General features: G+C 43.7%; 1 protein-coding gene across 1 annotated transcript in view; it reads right to left on the bottom strand.

Moving 5' to 3' along the window:
* The window catches only part of LOC138648919 (mucin-5AC-like), a 130,220-nt gene that overhangs the window by 100,275 nt on the left and 5,105 nt on the right, over nt 1–24,840 (bottom strand). Inside the window, exons 2-8 of the mRNA XM_069738900.1 lie at nt 22,455–22,499; nt 16,794–17,055; nt 16,599–16,716; nt 14,383–14,467; nt 13,909–14,015; nt 2,047–2,263; nt 869–997 (exon numbers count right to left, since the gene is read on the bottom strand). Coding sequence (XP_069595001.1) covers nt 869–997; nt 2,047–2,263; nt 13,909–14,015; nt 14,383–14,467; nt 16,599–16,716; nt 16,794–17,055; nt 22,455–22,499 — 963 coding nt within the window. The remainder of the gene's footprint in view (nt 1–868; nt 998–2,046; nt 2,264–13,908; nt 14,016–14,382; nt 14,468–16,598; nt 16,717–16,793; nt 17,056–22,454; nt 22,500–24,840) is intronic.

The following is a 24,840-nucleotide window of genomic DNA, read 5'->3' as shown; positions in this document are numbered from 1 at the left end:
ACAAAAACAAGTCCCTATGCATGGGATAGTGGCTAAAGTGCTAATCACTGGAGTTGTGACCACAGGAACCACCAGTATCCTGAGATTGGGGTTCTAGAATCGTGAGAATTGGTTTTTGGAGTAACGGGAGGTGCGCATACTTGACTTCATCCCCATTCATTGTTTATAGGACTGCCAGAAATAGTCAAGAGCGATACTTGTCCCTCATATTGACAATGAAGAGAGTCAAAGCCAAAGATAGTCCTCCATAGCTTTGTTGTCGGGATTCCAGAACCTCGATCTTGAATTCTCTGGTGATCCCAGCAGTTGGACCTTCAGCAATCAGAAAGTTATTCCCTGTCCTGTGGATAGCGGATAATTTACGTTTTCTGGAATGACCCCTTAAAGCAGGGGTGTCAAACTGCATTCCTCGAGGGCTGCAAACAGGTCATGTTTTCAGGATTTCCTTGTACTGCACAGGTGATAATTTAATCATCTACACAAATAATGAGTTGGTGATTAAATTATCACCTGTGCAGTACAAGGAAATCCTGAAAACATGACCTGTTTGCGGCCCTCGAGGAATGCAGTTTAACACCCCTGCCTTAAAGCATAAGGGAAACGTTTCTCAACTTTTACCACTATGTGGTTCTCACTATCTTCTTCTGCAGACTATCTCTAACTCTGAGTCCCCAAAAACTTTTTTTCAATAATACAATAAATCGAAGTCTCAGAAGATTTGGAAAAGGATCAGTGTAGCTACAGTTTATTTAATTTTGTTTGCCCAATAAAATGGAAAAACATCTAAATAATCGGTATATAAAAAAAGCCAACAATTAGACAAATTCCAATAGAACTTCATCTATGTCCACAGCGCCCAAGGTCTTACCTGAAGGACAAAAGCATCCCTCTATGCCATGGTCTTCACAAAGCATGGTTCTTTCTGTATTCGAGCATGTATTGGGACAAGGAGAGCCGGATTCTTGGTATTCCATACCATACAGAGGGCAGGACTGGGCTGGATGCAGAACGAGACATTATTTTTGGTTAGATTACATTAGACTAGAGATATCAATGTACCAGAAGCAAGCTATAAGATAATTTTTAAATTACTATGTGCACAGTGTGTATTTTAATAGGACTGTTCCAGTCCATTTTGTGGACAACTTTATTATCCCTGTTATGGTGCTGCTGAATCCTTGCTGCAGAGAATTCCTGATTTCTAGTGGGTGCCTCCAGCATGACACACTGTGTGCCTCCTAATATCCTTCTAAAAAAAAGGGATTGTCCAAAGCTGACAAGGCAAGTAAAATTGGTGAAGAGTGTGACGTTGAATCCTGAAACGTGTGATTATATGCATATATAAAGGGAGACTTTTTCATAGGAGTCAATTTACTAGATTGGATCAGATTTTTATTAGCTTTCAGTGGGTCTGACAATGCCACTATTTACTCTCGCTCACACGAGCATATAACTTGGACCAGTACTCTCCAATGTTTTATCGGATATCACTCAGCCCAATGTTATACTATGGGGCTGAGAAGATCAGCCATTTTTTATCATGCCAATTTGGCATGAGAAAACAATCGCCGCATACTGCGGGGGCATCTAATGATCGGATCACGCACTCCCATACAAGTCTATGGGTGTGTGAAAAACATCACCCAAGGGCAGTCCAATTACCGCAAACGCTGATAAAGGAGAAGATGGAGAAGTTAAATTCTCCGCCTTCTCCGCACCAGTGATACTATGCTTTCATCCAAGAGAATCAGATCTATGTAAACTAACAATCGGCTCGAACTCTGATCAGACCTTGAGCCGAGTGTTCTTGCCATGATCCATCCGATTCTCTTGGATGAGAGAATCATTGCTTGTATGAGCCATCCCTTTGGTTTATCAAAGAGCATAGACTTTTCAATGGAAAATTAAAAGAAGTATATACTGGAAATAAAAGATTCATCAGTCAGTTGTGTAAATATGTCGTATGTATTTGACGTCTCTAGAATGGTGTGATTTCTTTGTATTGTTTTTTTTTTTGTTTTATTTTTTATGCTTCTTTACACTTACGGCACAGTTCTGGGGTTCTCCAGTTTCCAGGGACTCCACCAGAGTGGGTACACTGGCGTGAGTATTCAGCAAACATACGGCACAGGCACAGCATGCTGTCCTCAGCACTGCAGTGGCACAAATCCTGCTCACAAGCATCTATGTATTCCATAGGGTCTACTCTGGTGTTACAATCGAAAAAGGCTGCAGAAGTCAGAGTACTCTTACATATATCCCCCTGTAACAAAGACACATATATCAGTGGTGTAAAGTTAATTTACTGTTACCAATAATATTTTGCACCCAGGCATCATAATAATCTATAATACAACCTAAAGGGAATCTGTCAGCAGGATTTCACCCCCAAACTATTTATATGTGTATGTAGCTCTTTCAAAGACACATCAAGCAATACCTTTGCATGGCCAAACCATTCCTCCTTTACTGAGAAACCAGTATTTGTATTGATATGCAAATGAGGCTGAAGAACTATTTGAATATCTGAAGCCTCTGTCACTCCAGCCCTATTCTCTGCCCAGTGCTGCCTGCTCCTGCTTAACTGACGGCTCTGTTGCCTGAAGTACCACAGGATAGAGGCTGTCAGTCAAGCTGGAGGAGGTATAATGTATGAGTACGTGGTCAAATTCTGTGCTGCTGAATCATGTATTCAAAGGTATTTTCAAAGTGGTCTTTATTCAACGCGTTTCTTCTGAGTTTCAAAGAACTCCATCAGGAAATACCACATAAAGATTCTAATACCTTTGGACTACATGATTCAGCAGCACAGAGTTTGACCACGTTCTCCTGCATTGTATTCTCCACGGCCGTTCCCTCGTGTATCTGCAACAGCGAATCTCTTCAATGCTTGTCTTAAGCTACGTCGGGTGAGTGCTTTTACCTTGCATTGAGTGCTTACTCTCGGATAAAATCCTAATGCGCTATTTTCCTCCAACAGTTTTTAAAGCTGGAGGAGGCAGCACTTGGCAGAAAATAGAGCTGGAGTGACAGAGATTTCAGATCTACCATAGCTCTTCAGCTTTACTTTCATATCAATTCAAACGCTGATTTCTTAGTAACTGAGGAAGGGACGGGCCAATTGAAGATATTGCCGGACTGGTCTCGGAAAGAACTACAAGCACGTGAAAATAGTTTGGTGATGAAATTCTGCTGACAGATTCCCTTTAATTATATCTATAATGGTTGAAGAGTTAATAGTCATAATTAGCTCCAGAGATACTTAGGCAGTGCCACAGAGGACTAGCATGACTTGTTTTCGTCCTGTTCACTGGAAGCAGAAGAGGGAGGAGGTGTAATATATTAGAACTCCTGGGAGAAAAGAAGCTAGCAAGTCTGTCACTGTGGCGCTAGCAAGTCTGTCACTGTGGCAGTAGCAGCCTGTGGTGCAGTATTACCTTTCACTATATCAGGTGCATATGATGTTATAGGTAGTGATGAGCGAGTGTACTCGTTGCTCGGGTTTTCCAGAGCACGCTCGGGTGACCACCGAGTATTTGTAACTGCTCGGAGATTTCGTTTTTATCATGGCAGCTGAATGATTTACAGCTACTAGCCTGCTTGATTACATGTGAGGATTCCCTAGCAACCAGGCAACCCCCACAGGTACTCAGCCTGGCTAGTAGCTGTAAATCATTCAGCTGCAGCAATGAAAACTAAATCTCCGAACACTAAACAATACTCGGAGACCACCCAAGAGTGCTCTGGAAAATCCAAGCAAAGAGTATACTTGCTCTTCAGTAGTTATAAGATAAAAAAGGATGCTTAGTGGGTATGTGTTAAAGGCTTTGTACACCTTTGAACAGATCTTTGTTAATTATGCATTTACTTCCTAAATATAAATTTGTAGGGAATCTGTCATTAGATTCATGTTACCCGAACCCCATGCACCATGAATTAGAGCCTGGCTGCGCAATAGCAGCAGGGTATTTCTTTCTCTGGAAAGTAAGCCGTGGACTATAGGTAGAGACTTGCTAGGCTGGAACTCCGCTCGGCAAGACGCAGGTAACTGACAAAAGATGGCGGCACAGGCCTCGGAAAGCAGGGCGGCTGGTGAGTGGCATCGCCTTAGCTCCTCCCACTCGCTAGCTGCTGCTGCTTTTGAAAATAGCAGTAGGCAGCCTGATGCTGGCGATTTAGAGGCATGATGGGGAGATGTTGCTGGGAGAGGGCCACAGGGTACTCGCCCAGCATTAGATATGGGGGCTAATGCAGCAGTATGGGGGGAGGGGTTTATAATACTGGACAGTCGCCCGCACATCCTAGGATGCCCGCACGCCCTAGGATGTTAGATGGACAAAACGCGGCTCAAGGAAGCATTATGGATACTGACGACACAGCGATCAATCAAGGCTGGCTGTATGGGGCCCACAGAGCCACAAGTCAACATGACAATGGAGGTCGCTTCTGGATCCTGGATTGGCGGCTGCTGGGAACACAGCACCCAGGCAGCTAGGTGAGAGAGACAATATGGCTCCTTTTCTAGGCTCCTTTTCTACCATCATTAGCTTCTAATGTTACTGTGGGGGTGGGGGATTTGTCTGCAGGGGGGGCTAGTGTCGGCATGTGTGTTATATTACATAGGCTGAAAGATTTGGTTCGGCTATGGGCATTAAGGAATGGTCAGGGTGAGTCGTTGCCATTGTCAGCATGGATGCGTAATGTAAGGGAAAGGGGAATGTGGATGCAGCCGGGGTACTAGGGTCATTTCAGACGGTACAAAGTACAGTAACAGGGGCTTCAATGACAGTTGGGGAGGTAGCGGCGGCTGGCCGAGAGGTAACGGGGCAGGGATCTTCGGCGATAGACAGTGGGGAAAAGGATAAGGACGAGTCAGTGCGGTTGGATGATGCAGCTAAAGCGGAAGTTTACATCTGCTTTGAAGGGCCGTTGGGGGCACATGTGAAGCAGGAGGTGAGAGAGAGAATGTGGAAGGGGGAATATGTAGAAATATTTTCATAACTCCCGTTGGAACGTTTTAATTTAGATAGGGCAAGAAGGGATGAGTCTAAGAAGGAGGACGAGGATAAGAGGGGGTTTAGGCTAATTCCCCGCATGTTCTCTAATTGGTTACAAGCATTTGCTATATTAGCCAGTGTCATTGGAGTTGGGGAGAAGTCACCAGAGAATTGTTTCCCCCTGTTTTGTTATATGGACGCAATTGGGGAGGCATATAGGGTTTATGGGGGACAGGGTTGGCTTAGATATGATGAACAATTTCGTCAGCGGAAAGCGGTCCGACCGAGCATATGTTGGGATCATAAAGACATTGCTTTATAGATGAGAGTAACGGCTCCAGGCAGAACAGGACAGGGATCTCAGTCTTTTCCCGAGGGCACCGTGGGTTCGGGACAGTCAGGGCACTCAGTGGGAGTACAAAAAGGATTGTGCTTCTCATTCAACGAAGGTGCTTGCAGGTTCGGTGCCAAATGCAAATTTAAACATTAATGTTCCTCCTGCGAGGTAATCATGGGGCATCAAAATGTTTTAGGGGAGGAAGACAAAAAGGGTCAGGAGGGTTTGAAAAAAGGAGTGACACCAGTGCGTCTGGCAGAGATGGAGCAATTTCTAAGTAAGTAACCAGTTAAGGAAGTGGCAGCACTACTACGGGATGGTTTTAGGGACAGTTTTACGATTCCTTTTGTTGATGTTAAGGTGAAGTTATCAACCCAGAATTTAAAGTCAGCCAGAGAGTTCCCAGAAGTGGTCGCAGTGAAATTGAATAAAGAAGTGGCCTTAGGTAGAATGGCTGGTCCGTTTAGCTCAATTCCTATTGATAATTTGAGGGTTTCACCATTGGGGCGGCGGAGTCTCCAGATTGTTCTCTTTTACTTCATACGATGGAAAGTGTGGCAAAGAAATATGAGGTCCCTTTGGCGGCAGAAAAAATCGTGGGTCCTGTGATGTCATTGCGTTTTCTGGGTATTGAAATAGATACGGTCGCGATGAAGTGCAGACTGCCAGATGACAAATTGGTGGACATGAGAACAGAGGTGAAGTGGGTTGTTGATCTTAAGAAAGTAATGTTGCACGAGGTTTAATCATTGTTAGGAAAATTTTGCATGTCGGATTATGCCAATGGGCAGAGCATTTTGTCGCAGGCTGTCTTTGGCTACCGTGGGGATTCAGGTGCCATCACATTTCATAAGGCTTAGGAGGGAGTTGAAGGATGATTTATAGGTATGGGCACTTTTCTTGGATTCCTACAATGGGAAGTCGCTGTGGATTGCACCGGTGGTACCAGCTGAGTCCCTTGGCATTCTGGTGGGTTCGGCTGTTGAGCAGGGTTTCAGTTTGTTTTTCCGGGACAGGTGGTTGGTGGGTCACTAACCACGAGTTTGGGAGAAAAAGGGCCTTTCTGCAAATCAGATGTTGTGTGAGGTGTTCCCCATTGCTGTGGCGCTATCATTGTGGGGAGGGAATGTTCAGATTAAAGATTTGCTTTGGTTGCGGGTTATTGTGGGCGGCGAGGGCCATAAATTTGTTATCATCATCTGATCTGGTTTTTCTGAGAGTTCTACAGCACATGGTGTTGGTAGGTTTGAATTTTAACTTGTGGGTCACGGTTGAACTCAGGCCTAAGGAAAATTACCTTATTCTTGAAGCTCTTTCTTGTTCGCAGTGGGATCGTGTTCGGGAGTTGGCACCTCAAGCGGAACCCACAGGATTGGGGTGTCCAGAGGAGTTATGGAGTCTTCCGTTGGAGCGGTAAGAGATCTGTTATCCAGATCCTTGACAGCTGGAACGTGGTCACATTATGTTAGGGCATGGGATATATGGGAGGATTGGAAGGCTAAATTGGGGCGAGTTTGGAGGATGAGAGCAAGTTGCTTTTATTAATGGGGCACAATTGGGATTCAGGATGGTCGGTTCCAAAAATAATAATTTTTTATTGGGTCTTGCCTTTGGCTTTAAGTTCAGAGGGTTGCAAGATTTTAACAAAGTTGTTTTTGTTTCTTCAAGTGGTGAGGGGGTGGCGAAAAGGCTGGAAGGTGGCGGATGGGAGACGCCCTGTGTCCTATGAGGTACTATTGATTTTGGGCGAGCAATTAGAGGATGTTTGTTCCACTCGAGGGGAGGTAATTCTGTTCAAACTGGCCTTTTCGTTGGCATTGTTTGGTGCTTTTCGTTTAGGGGAGTTGGTTAGCCCTTCCAGATTTCAAAAAGGGGGTTTACTCAGACAAGATGTAGATATGTATGGGGATAGGTTAGTGATATTTCTGCGGTCTTCTAAAATGGATACTGAAGGAAGGGGTTGTAGAGTTGTTCTTTTTGAGGTAAGCGGTTCCCCCTTATGTCCTTTACACTGTTTTAGACAGTTCTTGAGGGGTTCGGGGAATGATCCGTTGTTGGTACATGAAGACGGCTCGTTCTTATCTTGTTTTCAGTTATTGACAGTATTTAAGTGCTGTTTGGCGAGACGGGGCATTTAGACAAAGAACTTTAGTGGTCACTCATTCCGTATTAGGGCGGCTACACAGGCAGCCAGGAGAGGTTTGGGGGATGAAATGGTACAGAGAATCGGTTGTTGGGAGTAAGTGAGATTCCGTATGTACATTCGCCCGTCTTTGATTTAGGGAATTTTTGGATGTGTAGGCCATTGTTTACAATTATATGGTTGTGGTGTTTTGTTTTTCTCTTTCAGAGTTGGGACAATTGCTCACGTGGATTATGGGTCATTCCTTTGTCTTTTGGGCAGCAATGAGGGCAGGTCTTTCGACCAGACGGGAGACAACTGGGTGTGCCGAGGACATCGGCAGTCTTGAGGTGGATCGGTAAACGGGGGATGACATGGAAGCAATTGTTGCCCGAATTTCACAGATTTTGTCAATTGGATCAGGCGCCTGACCTGTTGGTGATGCATTTAGGGGGAAATGGCCTAGGAAAACGACCGTGCAGAGAATCAATTAAAGACATTAAATTTGACATGTTGAGGCTGTGGTCTATGTTCTCAAGGTTGTTGGTGGTGTGGTCGGACATCTTTCCCAGGAAAGTATGGTATGGGGCATGGTCGGTGCAAGGTTTAAATAGGGCCAGGATTAAAGTAAATAGAGCAGTTTCCTGCTTTATGGTAAGAAATGGGGCAATTGTGGCTCGGCACAATGATTTGGAATCGGGAAAAAGAGAATTCTGGAGGAAGGATGGTATTCATCTGAATGCAATCAGTTTGGATCTGTGGTGTTTGGCGATACAGGAGGGCATTGAGAAAGGTTTGTTGGTGTGGCGTAACATAAATGTTTGAGGGGTCAGAACATTTATGCTGGAGTCGTGGGGGGGTCCTCGAGGTTGGTGGTGCTAATAAATGGCGGCTCGGAGGGGGGATCTCAAAGGTCCTGGACTCCCCCTGGGGTGGATTAAATGGCATGGAACGTAATGGTCACACGGAGGAGATAACTGGGATCCGTGGGGATTTTGTCGGATATTGGCCCGGTGAGTCTCTTAGTGTCTCTGAGCTGGTGCGTAGCGGCTAGAGGCAAGACTCGACCTGGGGGCCAAGTTTCTGGACATTGACCTCAGTTGGTTACAGTTTGGTGCTTCAATGACCGCCATCCCCATGGATAATGTTAAAACAAATAAACTCTTATGTTAAATGTTAATAAAGGTTGCTGTGGCCAATTTATCCAAATGAAAGTATGGTGAGTCGTTCTTTATGGGGCTTGGGTATTTTGGATTGGTAGGATGAACGGGGTTACAAAAGGTTAGATAAGGGGTGAAACTCACAGGAATCACGATTACCCAATTGTCATGCATTCCTTGTTGCATTATAGTTTTCTCATCCATTTTTATTAATTGAAGGAGATAGACTGTCTTAATTTACTCTGAACAATGTATCCATGAAATTAGGATGAAACATTGAAGTGCAAAACATATTTTCAGTGCGTCATCCATTTTATAGCGATCTCCATAGACTTTAATGGCTGAGCCTGACTTGCCAAAAGGATGAGAATAGACCAAATCCATGGACCATTTTTAAAACTGTTGTGTGTTAGGGGTCGAGTTCCCGCCTCTGCACAGGGGGAATCTCGGGCCATCTCCGCTGTGGTCTCCCATTCTTCTCCTGCCACAGTGGAGCCTGCTCAGCGGAGACATCAGTCCCAGTGTCTCGCTCAGTCTGACTCCGTACAAAGAGTTACTGCTGCTTTTCCTGCCTCTTCCATTGAAGTCAGTGCTGGACAGCGGCGAGCAGACGCTTCTGGGACTATGTCCTGCTTTTCTCGTTCTCAGCATGCCCAGAGTGAGATCTCTCAGTGGAGATCGAGGGTCACATGTTCAGATACTGCAGCTAAAGCCATTGGTCCTTCAGGAAGGTCCTGTAGGTGCTCAGGCTCTGTGGCAGCCTCTCATTGGTCCTTCTAGGAAGGTCCTGAGGTCCTGTACGTGCTGCAACTATTTAAGGCTCGCATGGCCACACGGCCATGCGCTAGTATCTTTCTATGTTATGTGCTTTGCGCCAGCGTGGTCATGTAAGTTTGTGTTCAGGGACCCCAAGAATGCTGGCACCTCCGGTGAGGAGATTGTGTGTGTATGTATTCAGGGACCTGGCTGAAATAAGCCCCTAGAATGCTGGCACCTTACGGCGAGGAGATTGTGTGTGTATGTATTCAGGGACCTGGCTGAAATAAGCCCCTAGAATGCTGGCACCTTACGGCGAGGAGATTGTGTGTGTATGTATTCAGGGACCTGGCTGAAATAAGCCCCTAGAATGCTGGCACCTCCAGCGAGGAGTTTTGTGTGCATGCATGACCACTGCCTGCTCTCAGTTGGGTAGTTAGCCTGTGCCTCTGTGAAGTCTAACAGGGCGCAGTGCTTTGATTTCACGGCTACTCTGTGAATTAATAGAGTTAGTTAATACCGCCATATAGTTCCGCCGTTTGCTAGCAGCAGTTTCTCCTGCATGGTGGACCAAGGGCTGCGAACGCATCTATTACAATAAAACATTTATATTTACTCAGTGCGTTCGGCTAGCCCTAACATTGTGTATATGGATCAATGAAAATCTATGGGTCAATATGGTGTCCGAGAAATGGATAGCGCTAGGAGGTGGCACAGGGATGTGTAAATGTAGCCTTAGCGAGAGGGAGGGCCAGGGGACAAAGTATCCAACATCTTATTGGTCAGGTCAGTAACAGCATAACATCACCTTGATGATCCTATCTATAATATAATGCTGGGAGCGTCACTCTGTCCGAAGCCTTTATAGACTGCGCAAGCGCCGGCGCAGTCTGGACCCCATAGAGTGACGCTCCCAGGAGATCGCGGTATGCGTAAACACTGAACGCACACCGCGATCTCCAACACACGTGTCCACGTGCAGGAAACGCTGCGTGTTTGACGCTGCATAGAGCCGCAGCGTCAAACATGCAGCGTCCAAATGTTACAGCATAGTGGAGGGGATTTAATGAAATCCCGTCTCCACCATGCGTGGTAACACGCACGTGGCGGCCCTGCGACTACGGACATGCGGCGCGTCTTTTAAGATCGCAGCATGTCCGTATATCTTGCGGTACCGCTGCGCCACCACAAGATATAGCACAGGGCCCTTTGCGTGGGGTGCGATGATCCCGGATGTGTGCTATGAACACATCCGGCATCATCGTGTCCCAGAAGGGGGCGGGGCTTAGCGCAGAGCGGGCTTGCCGCTCCGACTAAACCGCCGGCCATCCTGATCGTGGACACGCAGCCTAAGTATAAGCTATATACACCTGTCCCCCATCCCAGCGCTGCGTGCGGCTCCGTGTTCCGGGTCCTCTGCCTGTGACGTTCACAGTTCAGAGGGCGCGATGATGCGCTTAATGCGCGCTGCCCTCTGACTGAACAGTCACAGCCAGAGGAGCCGGAAGAAGCGGCACGCAGCGCTGGATCAGGGCCAGGTGAATATAGCAAGTGTCGGGGGCCTGAGCTAGCGGCGACTCCGGCACCTGACCCCCACAGCGCGCCGGTGTCCCCACCTGCTCAGGCCCCCCAGCACTCGGTGCCCAGCGACGATAGGCGAGTATGTTAGTTTGTTTTTATATATCGCAGCAGCATATGGGGCATATAATATATCATGGAGCATGTTATGGGGGCCATAAACCTTTATGGAGCAGTGTACGGGGGCATATACTATGGAGCATCTTATGGGAGCCATCAACCTTTATGGAGCAGCATACGGGGCATATAATACTATGGAGCATCTTATGGGGGCAATAAACCTTTATGGAGCAGTGTACGGGGGCATATACTATGGAGCATCTTATGGGGGCCATCAACCTTTATGGAGCAGCATACGGGGCATATAATACTATGAAGCATCTTATGGGGACCATAAACCTTTATGGAGCAGTGCACGGGGCATACAATACTATGGAGAATATTATTCGGGCCATAAACCTTTATGGAGCAGTGTATGGCGCATATACTATGGAGCATCTTATGGGGGCCATAAACCTTTATGGAGCAGTGTACGGGGCATATGGATGGGAGCAGCAAATTACAGAACGGTGGCGCAGGATGGGAGCACATGACAGAACGGGGGCGCAGGATGGGAGCAGCACATGACAGAACAGGGGCGCAGGATGGGAGCAGCACATCACAGAATACGGCAGCAAATGACAGAACGGGGGTGCAGGATGGCAGCAGCACATGACAGAACGGGGCGCAGGATGGGAGCAGCACATGACAGGATGGAGGCGCAGGATGGGAGCAGCACATGTCAGAATGGAGGCGTAGGATGGGAGCAGCGCATGTCAGAATGGGGGTGCAGGATGGGAGCAGCGCATGTCAGAATTGGGGCGCAGGATGGGAGCAGCACGTCAGAATGGGGGCGCAGGATGGGAGCAGCACATGTCAGAATGGGGGCGCAGGATGGGAGCAGCACATGTCAGAATGGGGGCGCAGGATGGGAGCAGCACATGACCGGATGGGGACGCAGGATGGAGCAGCACATGACAGGATGGAGACCATATACCAATATAAATGCTTGCCCCCCGGGCATAGAACGGGTTCAATAGCTAGTATTATATGTCACAATGTGTTGCAATTAATGATGAGCGAATGTGCTGGGATAAGGCATTATCCGAGCATGGTCATGTGCTAACCCAGTGTCTTCAGCGTTCTCGGAAAATGTGTTCGAGTCCCCACGGCTGCATGTCTCGCGGCTGTTAGACAGATGCAGCATATACAGGGATTGTCAAACAAACAGACAATCCCTCCATGTGTTGCAGCTGTCAAACAGCCATGAGAAATGCAGCCGCGGGGACTCGAACATATTATTCGAGCACGCCGAAGTCACTCTTTTAGCACACGAGCATGTACAGATAACACCATATCCCAGCACATTCGCTCATCACTACTTGCAATGGATGAATGTCTTCAGTGTTATCACACAGATGCAAAAAGACAGAACCAATTTTGAAAGAATTAGATATTAGAACTAAGCGTGGATGCTTGCTACACTTGGACCCTTGATGCTTCAGTGGACCATGCTTTATTGTGACACTCTGTACAATATTCCTCTGCTATGCCATTAATAGTAATGTATTTTCAGAATTGTACTTTACAATATTACATCATATATTTAGGATGCTCCATCTCATTTAAAAAGGAAAAACAGATGTTGTTCATAAAAAACAGAGCTTATTGCGATTGTGAGCCCTCGCGGGCAGTGTCCTCTCTCCTCTTGCAGCAGTGGGCAACTCGTTATCTTCAAGATTATTGTACTTGGGTTTTTTTATTATGAACACCCCTTTTCACATGTAAAACTCCATGGAATAAATGGCGCTACAATAATAAATAATAATAATTACAGTAATGCATAGAAAAGAGCTGATAATATAATTTGTACATTCCTATATGTGTGTGTGATTTTTCATAAAGGATCTTTGAAGCACAAATAGGTGATACTGTATATATATGATTAGCGATAGAAAGTAGAAATGTAATATGACAATAAATCAGAACATTATAAAAGTAAAGTGGATGACAACCTGAAACCACAGCTTGTATTTGGTTTCAATATGTTGGACATTTAAAGGGAATCTGTCAGCATGTATTTGCTACGTTATCTGTCAATTATTAGGCTAGGTGCTGTTTACTTACAATGAAGGTTTTATCACTAGGACATTATCATTATCCTTACTAGGTGCCTCGTGCCAAGTCATCCAACCACACCCTCTCCACTGATAAGCAGCTGTTAATATACAATGTAGACAGAGAGCCTGGTGTGGGCAGGGTGAGCTTTCTGTCATAGGGTTACTGTGACAGAGTGAGCTCAGTCATTTGCAGCGTCTAGTGGCAACATACACCTGCGGTAGTTAGAACGGCTTCACCGTCCTATTAGCAGTTCTGGCTTTCTTTGCTCTGGTACTGCAAGGGTTATACTGCTTTGTTGGACTCCTGGAGTTCTCTGTTTGGTTGGTATCAGCTGTTCTGATTTAATTGCTCCCAACAGGTATAACAACCTCCTCCTTGCTTCTGACCAGTGATAGTTCATTCTGCCTGGTTAGGTGCTGGAGCAGTAGTTCAGGTTTGGAGAGTTGTTCTGGTGATTAATGTGTGGAGTTGGCTTGAGTGCCTATCCTTATCTTCACCTATTTGGTTTCTCCTACCTATCCCTCCCCGTCTTCCAATCTGTTGTTTTGTAAGTGTGTTGGTATGATTGTAGTTTTTTTTCATCTCAGTCTCTCTAGTTAGTGTAATACTATAGACTGTGGCCTCACACCTCCCTGTTTGGGGGAGAGAACAGATAAGGGCTGAGATCGAATGATGATTCCCTCTAATGTCCATCAAGATTTAGGGTTTTATAACGTTTTACACTTTTTTTTTTGCTTTAAAAAATACCTTTACTATGCTGCCAGCTCTAATTTTCTCAAAAAAAGTTTGTTTTTTTACCTTGTCTCTGCAATCATTTGGAGCAGAAGCGATCACATCTAGACATTCTTCGGTTGGGCCGTTCCTTTTTTGCATATTTCCATATTCTACAGGAGTGAGCTGTTTACCTGAACAAAGAATTATTTCATTTTTTGTTTTGTCATTATACTTTGCATTACCATTTATTTCATTCCTTATAGGATTAGAGCAATTTGCTGTCAAGTTAAAAGGTCTCCAACCATGAAGAGGTTGGGCATGGAGAGCCTATGTGTCCATATTATTGAAACATATGAGCCTTGTGTGCAGCCATATAGGTATGTAAATTGCTTTGCCGTATACATAAATTCTAAAGATGGACCCCTTATACTGATTGTATGAATTGGCACCAGAGTCTGTGCTTTTTTATTTTTTTCTCCCTTGCCATCAGTAGCTAATGTATTTTAGCTATACGTGCAGAAATATTACTGAACGAGAAAATGTGTTGTTAGTACTTACCATCTAATGTGAAGCCACGGACACCACTGAAGTCACCACACAGCCCACACGTTTGGTTTGCGTACTTGTCACGGTTTAGTTTCAGCTAAAAGGTAAAAGTCTACTCAAGTTGTGCCTTTGAAATTAGGGAACATTCATTTTATCTAATGATATCTAAAAATTACCAGGACTGGACTACAAAAGAACACAAAAGCCTCAAATAGTGACCTATCACTACACCCCAATGTAAATTACTACTTTGGATTTTTTTAGCATCTAATGAAGACCCCATTTTTACACATAAACTAATTGACTTTCTAGAGTTGAGTTCTTTGCTTCATACTTCTGACTTTAAGCCAGTACAGAGGGAAATAGACTTTTATTTCAATATGCTAATGAGTTCCTCCAGGCTATGAGGCGTGGAACGCCTGTGAGAAATCCCTGCCTCCCTGTGACATGCAGTTATGGCTTTGGAATCCCGCACATTCACTGTGCACTCACACACTGAATACATTAACCATAGAGAGAAAGGAAAGGATACAGATTGTCTAGCGAGTGCAGGGCGCCGACACACAAGAATGCTGAATACACTGACCATAGCGAGAAGGAAGAGGTACAGATTGTCCAGTGAGTGTAGGGCTCCGATACACAACAACACTGAATACACTGACCATAGAGAGAAGGGAGAGGTACAGATTGTTGAGCGAGTGCAGGGCGCCTGCACACAAGAGCACTGAATACACTGACCATAGAGAGAAGGGAGAAGTACAGCTTGTTGAGTGAGTGCAGTGCGCTGGCACACAAGAACGCTGAATACACTGACCATAGAGAGAAAGAAGAGGTACAGATTGTCCAGTGAGTGCAGGACTCCGGCACACAGGAATGCTGAATACACTGACCCTAGAGAGAAGGGAGAGGTACAGATTGTCGAGCGAGTTCAGGGAGCCGACACACAAGAACGCTGAATACACTGACCATAGAGAGAAAGAAGAGGTACAGATTGTTGAGCGAGTACAGGGCGCCGGCACACAAGAGTGCTGAATACACTGACCCTAGAGAGAAGGGAGAGGTACAGATTGTTGAGTGAGTGCAGGGCGCCGGCACACAAGAACACTGAATACACTGACCATAGAGTGAAGGAAGAGGTACAGAATGTTGAGCTCGTACAGGGCGCCGGCACACAAGAGCACTGAATACACTGACCCTAGAGAGAAGGGAGAGGTACAGATTGTTGAGTGAGTGCAGGGTGCCGCCACACAAGAACACTGAATACACTGACCACAGAGAGAAGGAAGAGGTACAGATTGTTGAGCAAGTGCAGGGCGCCGGCACACAAGAACGCTGAATACACTGACCATAGAGAGAAGGAAGAGGTACAGATTGTTGAGCGAGTGCAGGGCGCCGGCACACAAGAGCGCTGAATACACTGACCCTAGAGAGAAGGGAGAGGTACAGATTGTTGAGTGAGTGCAGGGCGCCGGCACACAAGAACGCTGAACACACTGACCATGGAGAGAAGGAAGAGGTACAGATTGTTGAGCGAGTACAGGGCGCCGGCACACAGGAGCGCTGAATACACTGACCCTAGAGAGAAGGGAGAGGTACAGATTGTTGAGTGAATGCAGGGCGCCGGCACACAAGAACGCTGAATACGCTGACCATAGAGAGAAGGAAGAGGTACAGATTGTTGAGCGAGTGCAGGGCGCCGGCACACAAGAGCGCTGAATACACTGACCCTAGAGAGAAGGGAGAGGTACAGATTGTTGAGCGAGTGCAGGGCGCCGGCACACAAGAACGCTGAATACAATGACCATAGAGAGAAGGGAGATGTACAGATTGTCGCAGGGCGGATGCACAGCATTCTGGATCCACAACTGCACATCACAGGTCAGTGTGAATTGCATGGGAGGGGGTGATAGTATAATGAAGAGCGAAGGCAGGGATTTCTTCCAGGCACCGCACACTCCCTGGAGCCTGGAAGAAATCATTAGCATAACAAGATAAAAGTCTATTTCTCCACATCTAGACAGCAGCTATGAGGCATACAGGTAAGACTAGATTAACATTTCTATTGCCTGTATGCCCACAATAATAGCTGAAAAGTGTCCAAGGCGGTGAGAGATTCCCTTTAATGAGAGGAATAGACTAGTTTTGTATTCCCTTTTTTGATTTTACCTCTGCATGGTGATAGTGTGAAATACTATACAAAATGTATAGAGAAACATATTTTCATTTACCAGAAGACTGTCGTCTTTGTTGCATATCAGAGAAATATCATTGGATACTGTGATCTTGATATTGTCGCCTAGTTTGTCAATTCGAACCCTGGACTTCTCAGTTGGGAGCTCTGTCACCCTACAAGAACAGTTTAATCATTAACCATTTCATAGGGACAATAGAAAGTGAATGAAGTACAAGTAAAAAAAACTTACAAGAGTCCATCCAACATAATAGCCTTATTCTTGATTTCTACCACCACTCCATCTAGAATCGCTGTGATGTGGGTTATAACAGGATTGCCATGTTCCACACTGCGTCGGATCTGAATGTTGAAGTCTTCATTGTTGCTTTTGCAATGAGAAGCAAATAAGTAATTGCAGGTTCCAGGAAAGCTGTAGATATCGCCATTAAATGACTTGAAGTGGTAATTTCCCCATGTGCTACAAACTTGTCCACTGTGACTTGTGAATTGTGCTGCATTGACGAAAAACAATGTTAGAAGCAACAGAATGAGAACAATAAATCAATCTATAGAGAATATATAAGAAACTCAGTAGATACATAATGCACAAAATCTTTAAGCTCTAATAAAACCTAATAAGCTTTATGAATAACGTAGTTTTTCCACCAAATATGAAAAGGAATAAGGAGTTAGAATCATAGAATTTTAGAGCTGGAGGGACCTCCAGGGTCATCGTGTCCAACCCCCTTCTCAATGCAGGATTCACTAAACCATCTCAGATAGATGTCTGTCCAGCCTCCGTTTGAAGACTTCCATTGAAAGTTCCAAAATTCTAAAATCCTGCTATCGTTTGGAAATGTCCACTCACGTTCTTGGATCCCCACCTGCTCCTGTTTTGTTCAGTACATGATAACACCCCAACATCCCAATTCTCTGACATGGGACCCCACAGCCTCAGATGTGACGTTCATTCAGTATATACTAAAACTACCGGTGTGCACATTTATAAGACATGGGGCAAGGTATGAGTAATAAAGTTCATCATTACTCTTCACCCATTTACATTTTTAAAAGGTCCTATAAATTGTTAGTGTCTTTATACAGATCTACAAACCAAGTTCATAAATACATATTTAAAATAAAACATTATTGATTCCTGCCGCCATATATATTTAAAATAAAACATTATGGATTGCTGCAGCCATAACTAGAGGAGACTTGCGTACACCTGTTGTACATTGAATTCATCCATAAAGACTTTATCCATTAAGATACTCTGCTCCCTGCAATGGTGGCTCCAGGCTGTCAGTGTGGTATGATTATAAGGGAACCTGTCATTAGATTTATGCTTCCCAAACCATGTCCAGCAGGAATCCGCACCTAGCTGCATGATTGTAGTCAGGTATGATTTAGTCTGAAGTACTGTGGCATTTCAGAGTAAACAAACTTTGAGTAGCCGGACAGGAGCTTAAGACAGAGACCAGATTACTTGGATCCCTGGTCAGCTTCTCCCACCAAACCTCCAGTCCATTGATATGTCTGTTACATGTGTATATAGGAAGAGATCTGTCAAACAGCAGTAGGGTTGCAGGGAGAAATTTGCTGAGGACCTCATCGGACTAGTTGACCTTAAAGTCCTTGACCGTCTTTTTAAGGAATATTTATTCTTAGAAAAAAAACATGTTGACATGATCTGACTTTTCTGGTCATTTGTTGGCAAAATTTGACTTATGCCATAATGAGGTAATTTCCAACAATCATGCTTACTAATTGGTCCAGGATTTAGTGGCGTACTGTTAATAGAAGAAGACCATGTGGCTACTAAAAAAAATGGTGGAATATAGAGCCATTGTCTCCACGCTCAACTATTCTGCCTGTGCCTTACATCACTGGATGGCACCTGCTGCATGAAGCCTGACTCCACATTCTGTCAGCACTTTGGGTGGAGTGTGGGAACCGAGGGGGCATCATGGTGTGTGGAGGTCATCATGCAATGAAGCAATCATAGTGCTGGGGGAACTCTGTGGGCATCATACTGTGTGATGAGTAGAAGGCTGTAGGGTTCATCATGCTGTGTTGGGGAACTAAGAGCTCCATCACACTGTGTTGGGGAGATATGGGAATCAGCATACTGTGTGGGAAAACTATGGACATCGTACCGTGTTGGGGCTATGAGGGTCCTATACCGTTGATGGCCATTTTGTTGGTGTCATAATGCTCTGTAGAAAACACTGTAGGGTCATGATACTGTGAGGGGGGTACTGTGGAGACAAATTATGTTGAGGAAATCGCAATAAGGAACTCATCTTGTGTGTAAGAAGGGAATTTTGATGGGCATCATGCTGAATGCTGACCATGAATGGGGTATTGTGGTGTGTGAAAGCACTAAGGGGTTTCAATAAGGGGAAAATTGCTGTGTATGTGCCATAATACATGGCCCTCATGCTGTCTTAAAAGGTTGGGAAGCATGCACTACCTTGACTGAGCCTATTTATCATAACCCTGACTACTCTGCCAAATATTTTTTTTAATGGAAGTGCATCCCAATTAGAACTTTTGTTATGGGGCCCCATTTTTTTCTATGACCACCTCAGGTCAGCATGTTATGTATTTGTAATTGGCTTCTGCAGTAATACATGCCATGTTATTAAAGCTTAACCTACACAGAGAGAAAGACGTATTTTTTAAATACTTTCAATAGCATACAAGATACAGTGGCATGTAAAAGTTTGGGCACCCCCGGTCAAAATTACTATTATTGAGAATAGTTAAGCAAGTTAAAGCTGAAATTATCCCAAACGTTAGGCCTAAAGTTAAAGATAACACACTTTATTTGTATTTTAGGCAAAAAAAAATATATATTTTAATCTTTAGCATTTTAAAAATTGTGAAAAGGACAATGGGCCAATGCAAACGTTTGGGCACCCTTGGAGATTTGTGTTCTCAGATAACTTTAACCCCTTTCTGCCAGCTGATGGAATAGTACGTCAGCTGGCAGATCCCCCGCTTTGAGGTGGGCTCCGGCGGTGAGCCCACCTCAAAGCCGCGACATGTCAGCTGTTTTGTACAGCTGACATGTGCGCGCAATGAGCGCGAGCGGAATCACGATCCGCCCGTGCCCATTAACTAGAAGCATGCCAAAATTAAAGAAAAAAGTGATTAAAAATATAAAAAAAATAAAAAATATATAAAAGTTCAAATTACCCCCCTTTCGCCCCAATCAAAATAAAACAATTAAAAAAAAAAATCAAACATACACATATTTGGTATCACCGCGTTCAGAATCGCCCGATCTATCAATAAAAACAAAGGATTAACCTGACCGCTAAATGGCGTAGCGAGAAAAAAATCAAAACGCCAAAATTACGTTTTTTGGTCGCCGCAACATTGCATTAAAATGCAATAACGGGCGATCAAAAGAACGTATCTACACCAAAATGGTATCATTAAAAACGACAGCTCGGCATGCAAAAAATAAGCCCTCACCTGATCCCAGATCACAAAAATTGGAGACGCTACGGGTATCGGAAAATCACGCAATTTTTTTAGCAAACTTTGGAATTTTTTTTCACCACTTAGATAAAAAATAACCTAGACATGTTAGGAGTCTATGAACTCGTAATGACCTGGAGAATCATAATGGCAGGTTAGTTTTAGCATTTGGTGAACCTAGCAAAAAAGTAAAACAAAAAACAAGTGTGAGATTGCACTTTTTTTGCAATTTCATCACACTTGGAATTTTTTTCACGTTTTCTGTTACACGGCATGGTAAAACCAATGGTGTTGTTCAAAAGAACATCTTGTCCCGCAAAAAATAAGCCCTCACATGGCCATATTGACGGAAAAATAAAAAAGTTATGGCTCTGGGAAGGAGGGGAGCAAAAAACCAAAATGAAAAAGTGGAAAAAGCTCCGGGGGTGAAAGGGCTAATCAAGGTTTCAGCTCTAAATTAGGTTGTTAGAGTTATGGCTTGTTCACTATCAACATTAGAAAAGGTCAGGTGATGCAAATTTCCCAGCTTTATCCCATCCCAGCCTCCTCTAACCATGTACCAAAAACCAGCAGCCAGGGTTCTTCTAAGGAGCTGCCTAGTACTTTGAAAATGAAAATGGTGGAGGCCCACAAAGCAAGAGAAAGCTATAAGAAGATAGTATAGCGTTTTCATTTGCCCTTTCCTCAGTTTGAAATGTAATTTAGAAATGGCAGTTTACCGGAAAAATGGAGGTTAAAATAAGGTCTGGAAAACCAAGCAAAATTTCACTGACAGCTGGTCGTTGGATTGCTAGTGTCACACTGAGACTCTACATAAAAGGGAAAAGTGCCCTACACTGTCCCTAGGGCTGGGACCTTAATTATCCCTGCTCCCAAAGGTACCTTTAAAGGTGAGGAGGTTTGGGCCTCCAGCGTTACTGTTCTCCTGTAATACCCTAAACTGTTCCCTCCCTCTCCCAAGGAGGCCTGGAACAGAAATGCTAGTGTATAAGCATGTAAGACAAACAGGGATAACAGAAAGCAAATAACATAGAAAACACTCCTCAAAACGTAGAGAGGTATATAAGGAAGGGTAGGAATGTACAAATCAAATGGGAATAGGTCAATGAGGAAACCGTGCACCCAAAAGCAGCATGCAACAATCTCCAGCAGCAACAATGACCTCAAGCTCAGCACAGTGACTCCAAGGAGTTAGGAAGTAAAACTTTCACTGGCAAGAAAGAGAAGGTCTGGCCAGATTTTATAGCAAGAGGAAATGATCAGATCAGGAACAGCTGTGAGATGGAGCTGCAAGTTTCTAACCAGCATAGAAAGGGTCATTAACCTCTTCAGCACCAAAGGAAACAACAACCATTTAATATGAAACACAAACACACAGGCTAAGTGGAAGATCTGTGATTCACAATATGTAGTGATCTTCTAACCCCTGATCTCCCAGGAGAAAGTGACCCACTCCTGACAGCTAGAGAGGCAATTCAGAACCCCCGCATGACTGCAAAAAACCTTCAGAAAGATTTAGCAGACTTTGAAGTTGTGGTTGTTCTACTGTTCAGAGACACCTGCACAAGTATGGCCTTCATGGAAGAGTCATCAAAAGAAAACCTTTCCTGCGTCCTCACTATATAATTCAGGGTGAGAAGTATGCAATAGAATAGCTAAACAAGTCTGTTGGATTTTGAAAAAAAGTCCTACAAACCAATGAGGTTAAAATATAATTCTTTGACCACAATGAAAAAAGGTGTATGTGTGGAGAAAAAAGGGCACAGAATTTCAGGAAAAGAACATCTCACCAACCATTAAGCATGGGGGTGGAGGAATTATGCTTTGGGTTTGTGTTGCAGCCAATGACAAGGGAAAAATTTCAGAGGTGAAGAAAACAATGGGTTCAATGAAATTTCAACAAATTCTTGATGCAAACATAATACCATCTGTGAAAAAGCTGAAGTTGAAAAGAGGATGGCTTCTACGAATGGATAATGATCCACACTTCACAATCCATAATAGATTACGTCAAAAGTCGCAAGCTGAAGGCTTTACAATGGTCCTCAATGTCCCCTGATTTGAACATCGTTAAAAATCTGTAGCCAGACCTCAAAATAGCAGTGCATACAAGATGACCCAGGAATCTCACAGAACTGGAAGAAGTTTCCAAGATAGACTGAAGATAAATCCCTTAGACAAGAATTGATAGACTCTTGGCAGGCTACAAAAAGAGTTTACAAGCTGCAAAAATTTCAAAAAGGGGTGCTACTAAGTACTAAACATCCAGGATGCCCAAACTTTTGCATCAGACCATTTTTCCTTTTTGTCATTCTTAAAATTTAAAAGACGAATATATATATATATATATATATATATATATATATATATATATATATATATATATATAAAGTTTTAGTCTTAGCTTTGGGATACTTACGTATTGGAGCTGGGGTTGGCATCATTGGATCAAGCATCACAATTCCTGGAATACAATACATGCAGTTTATATTTCATTGCTACCATGTTACAGCCCCAACAATCATAATTAAGGTAACGAGAACATGTATCTCTCTCCACATATGCAGTGGGGAGAAAAAGTATTTGATACACTGACGATTTTGCAAGTTTTCCCACCTACAATGAATGGAGAGGTCTGTAATTTTTATTGTTTGTACACTTCAACTGTGAGAGGCAGAATCTAAAAATAAGAAACAAAAATCACATTGCATGTTTGTTAAGGAATTAAATTGCATTTTATTGCATAAAATAAGTATCGATCACCTTTCAACCAGCATGAATTCTGAATCTCACAGACCTGTTAGTTTTACTTTAAGAAGCCCTCCTATTAGGCACTCATTACCTGTATTAATGGCACCAGTTTGAACTTGTTACCTGTATAAGAGACACCAGTCCACACAATCAATTACATTCCAATTTCTCCACCATGGCCAAGACCAAAAAGCTGTTTAAGGAAACCAGGGACAAAATTGTAGACCTGAACAAGGCTGTGATGGGCTACAGTACAATAAGCAAGGAGCTTGGTGAGAAGGCAACAACTGTTGGCACAATTATTAGAAAATGGAAGAAAACACAAGATGACTGTCAATCTTCCTCGGTTTGGGGATCCATGCAAGATCTCGCCTCGTGGGGAAAGGATGATTCTGAGAAAGGTCAGGAATCAGCCCAGAACTACAAGGGAGGACCTGGTAAAAGACCTGAAGTGAGATGAGACCGCAGCCTCAAACATTACCATTAATAACACACTCTGCCGTCATGGATTAATATTCTGCAAGGCATGCAAGGTCCCCCTGCTCATGCCAGAACATGTCCATGCCTGTTTCAAGTTTGCCAATGATCATCTAGATGATCCAAAGGAGGGGATGGGAGAAGGTCATTTGATCAGATGAGACCAAAATAGAACTCCATTCACCTTGCTTGGAGGAAGAAGCATGCAGGAGGGAACATCATACTTTGAGGGTGCTCTTCTGCAAAGGGGACAGGAAGACTGCACCGTATTGAAGGGAGGATGGATGGAGTCATGTATCGCAAGATCTTGGCCAACAACCTCCTTTCCTCATTAAGAGCATTGAAGATGGGTCGTGGCTGGGTCTTACAGCATGACAGTGACCCAAAACACAGCATTTCAAGGTCCTGGAATGGCCTACTCAGTCTCCACGCCTGAACCCAATAGAACATCTTTGGAAGGAGCTGAAACTCAATGTTGCCCAGAGACAGCCCCGAAACATGAAAGATCTGGAGAAGATCTGTATGGAGGAGTGGGCCAAAATCCCTACTGCAGTGTGGGCAAACTTAGTCAAGAACAGCAGGAAACAACTGACCTCTATAATTGAAAAAATAGGTTCCTGCACAAAATATTAAGTTTTGTTTTTCTATTGTATCAAATACTTATTTCATGCACTAAAATGGCAATTATGTAAAAATCATACAATGTGATTTTCTGTTTTTTAGTTTTAGATTTTGTCTCTCACAGTTGAAGTATACCTGCAATAAAAATTACAGACCTCTCCATTTTTGTAGGTGAGAAAACTTGCAAAATCGACAGTGTATTAAATACTTATTTCCCCCACTGTGTGTGTGTGTGTGTGTGTATGTGTGTATATATATATATATATATATATATATGTTTATATAAAGAGTTTTTGGCAAAGCCAGCTTACCGCTTTGAAGAAACAGGAATACATCTAATCTGTGGTTACAGTTCGGACGGAAAACGGATTGGGACAAATTCACACATGTAAAGAAAAAACTTTTTGTCTCTCCAGCAATCAGTCCAATGGTAGAGTACAATATACCTTTTATTTATCCATTAAAAAGTTCCAGAAACATGTGGTGTCGAAACATGTCATCCATAAGGGAATGAATGTATGCAATATTGTTACTGAAGAAATCTGGAACTTTTTAATGGATAAATAAATGGTATATTTTACTCTACCATTGGACTGATCGCTGGAGAAACAAAAGTTTTTCTTTATTTATATATATATATATGGAGCTGCTGTTGGGCTGTATATATATATATACAGTTAGGTCCATATATATTTGGACAGAGACAACATTTTTCTAAGTTTGGTTATAGACATTACCACAATGAATTTTAAACAAAACAATTCAGATGCAGGTGAAGTTCAGACTTTCAGCTTTCATTTGAGGGTACCCACATTAAAATTGGATGAAGGGTTTATGAGTTTCAGCTCCTTAACATGTGCCACCCTGTTTTTAAAGGGACCAAAAGTAATTGGACAGATTCAATAATTTGAAATAAAATGTTCATTTTTAGTACTTGGGTTGAAAACCCTTTGTTG

This window comes from Ranitomeya imitator, chromosome 9 (assembly GCF_032444005.1).
Source record: "Ranitomeya imitator isolate aRanImi1 chromosome 9, aRanImi1.pri, whole genome shotgun sequence".
Taxonomy (NCBI): domain Eukaryota; kingdom Metazoa; phylum Chordata; class Amphibia; order Anura; family Dendrobatidae; genus Ranitomeya; species Ranitomeya imitator.
The sequence above is the reverse complement of the archived record's forward strand: the minus strand, read 5'-3'. Positions and strand labels throughout refer to the sequence as shown.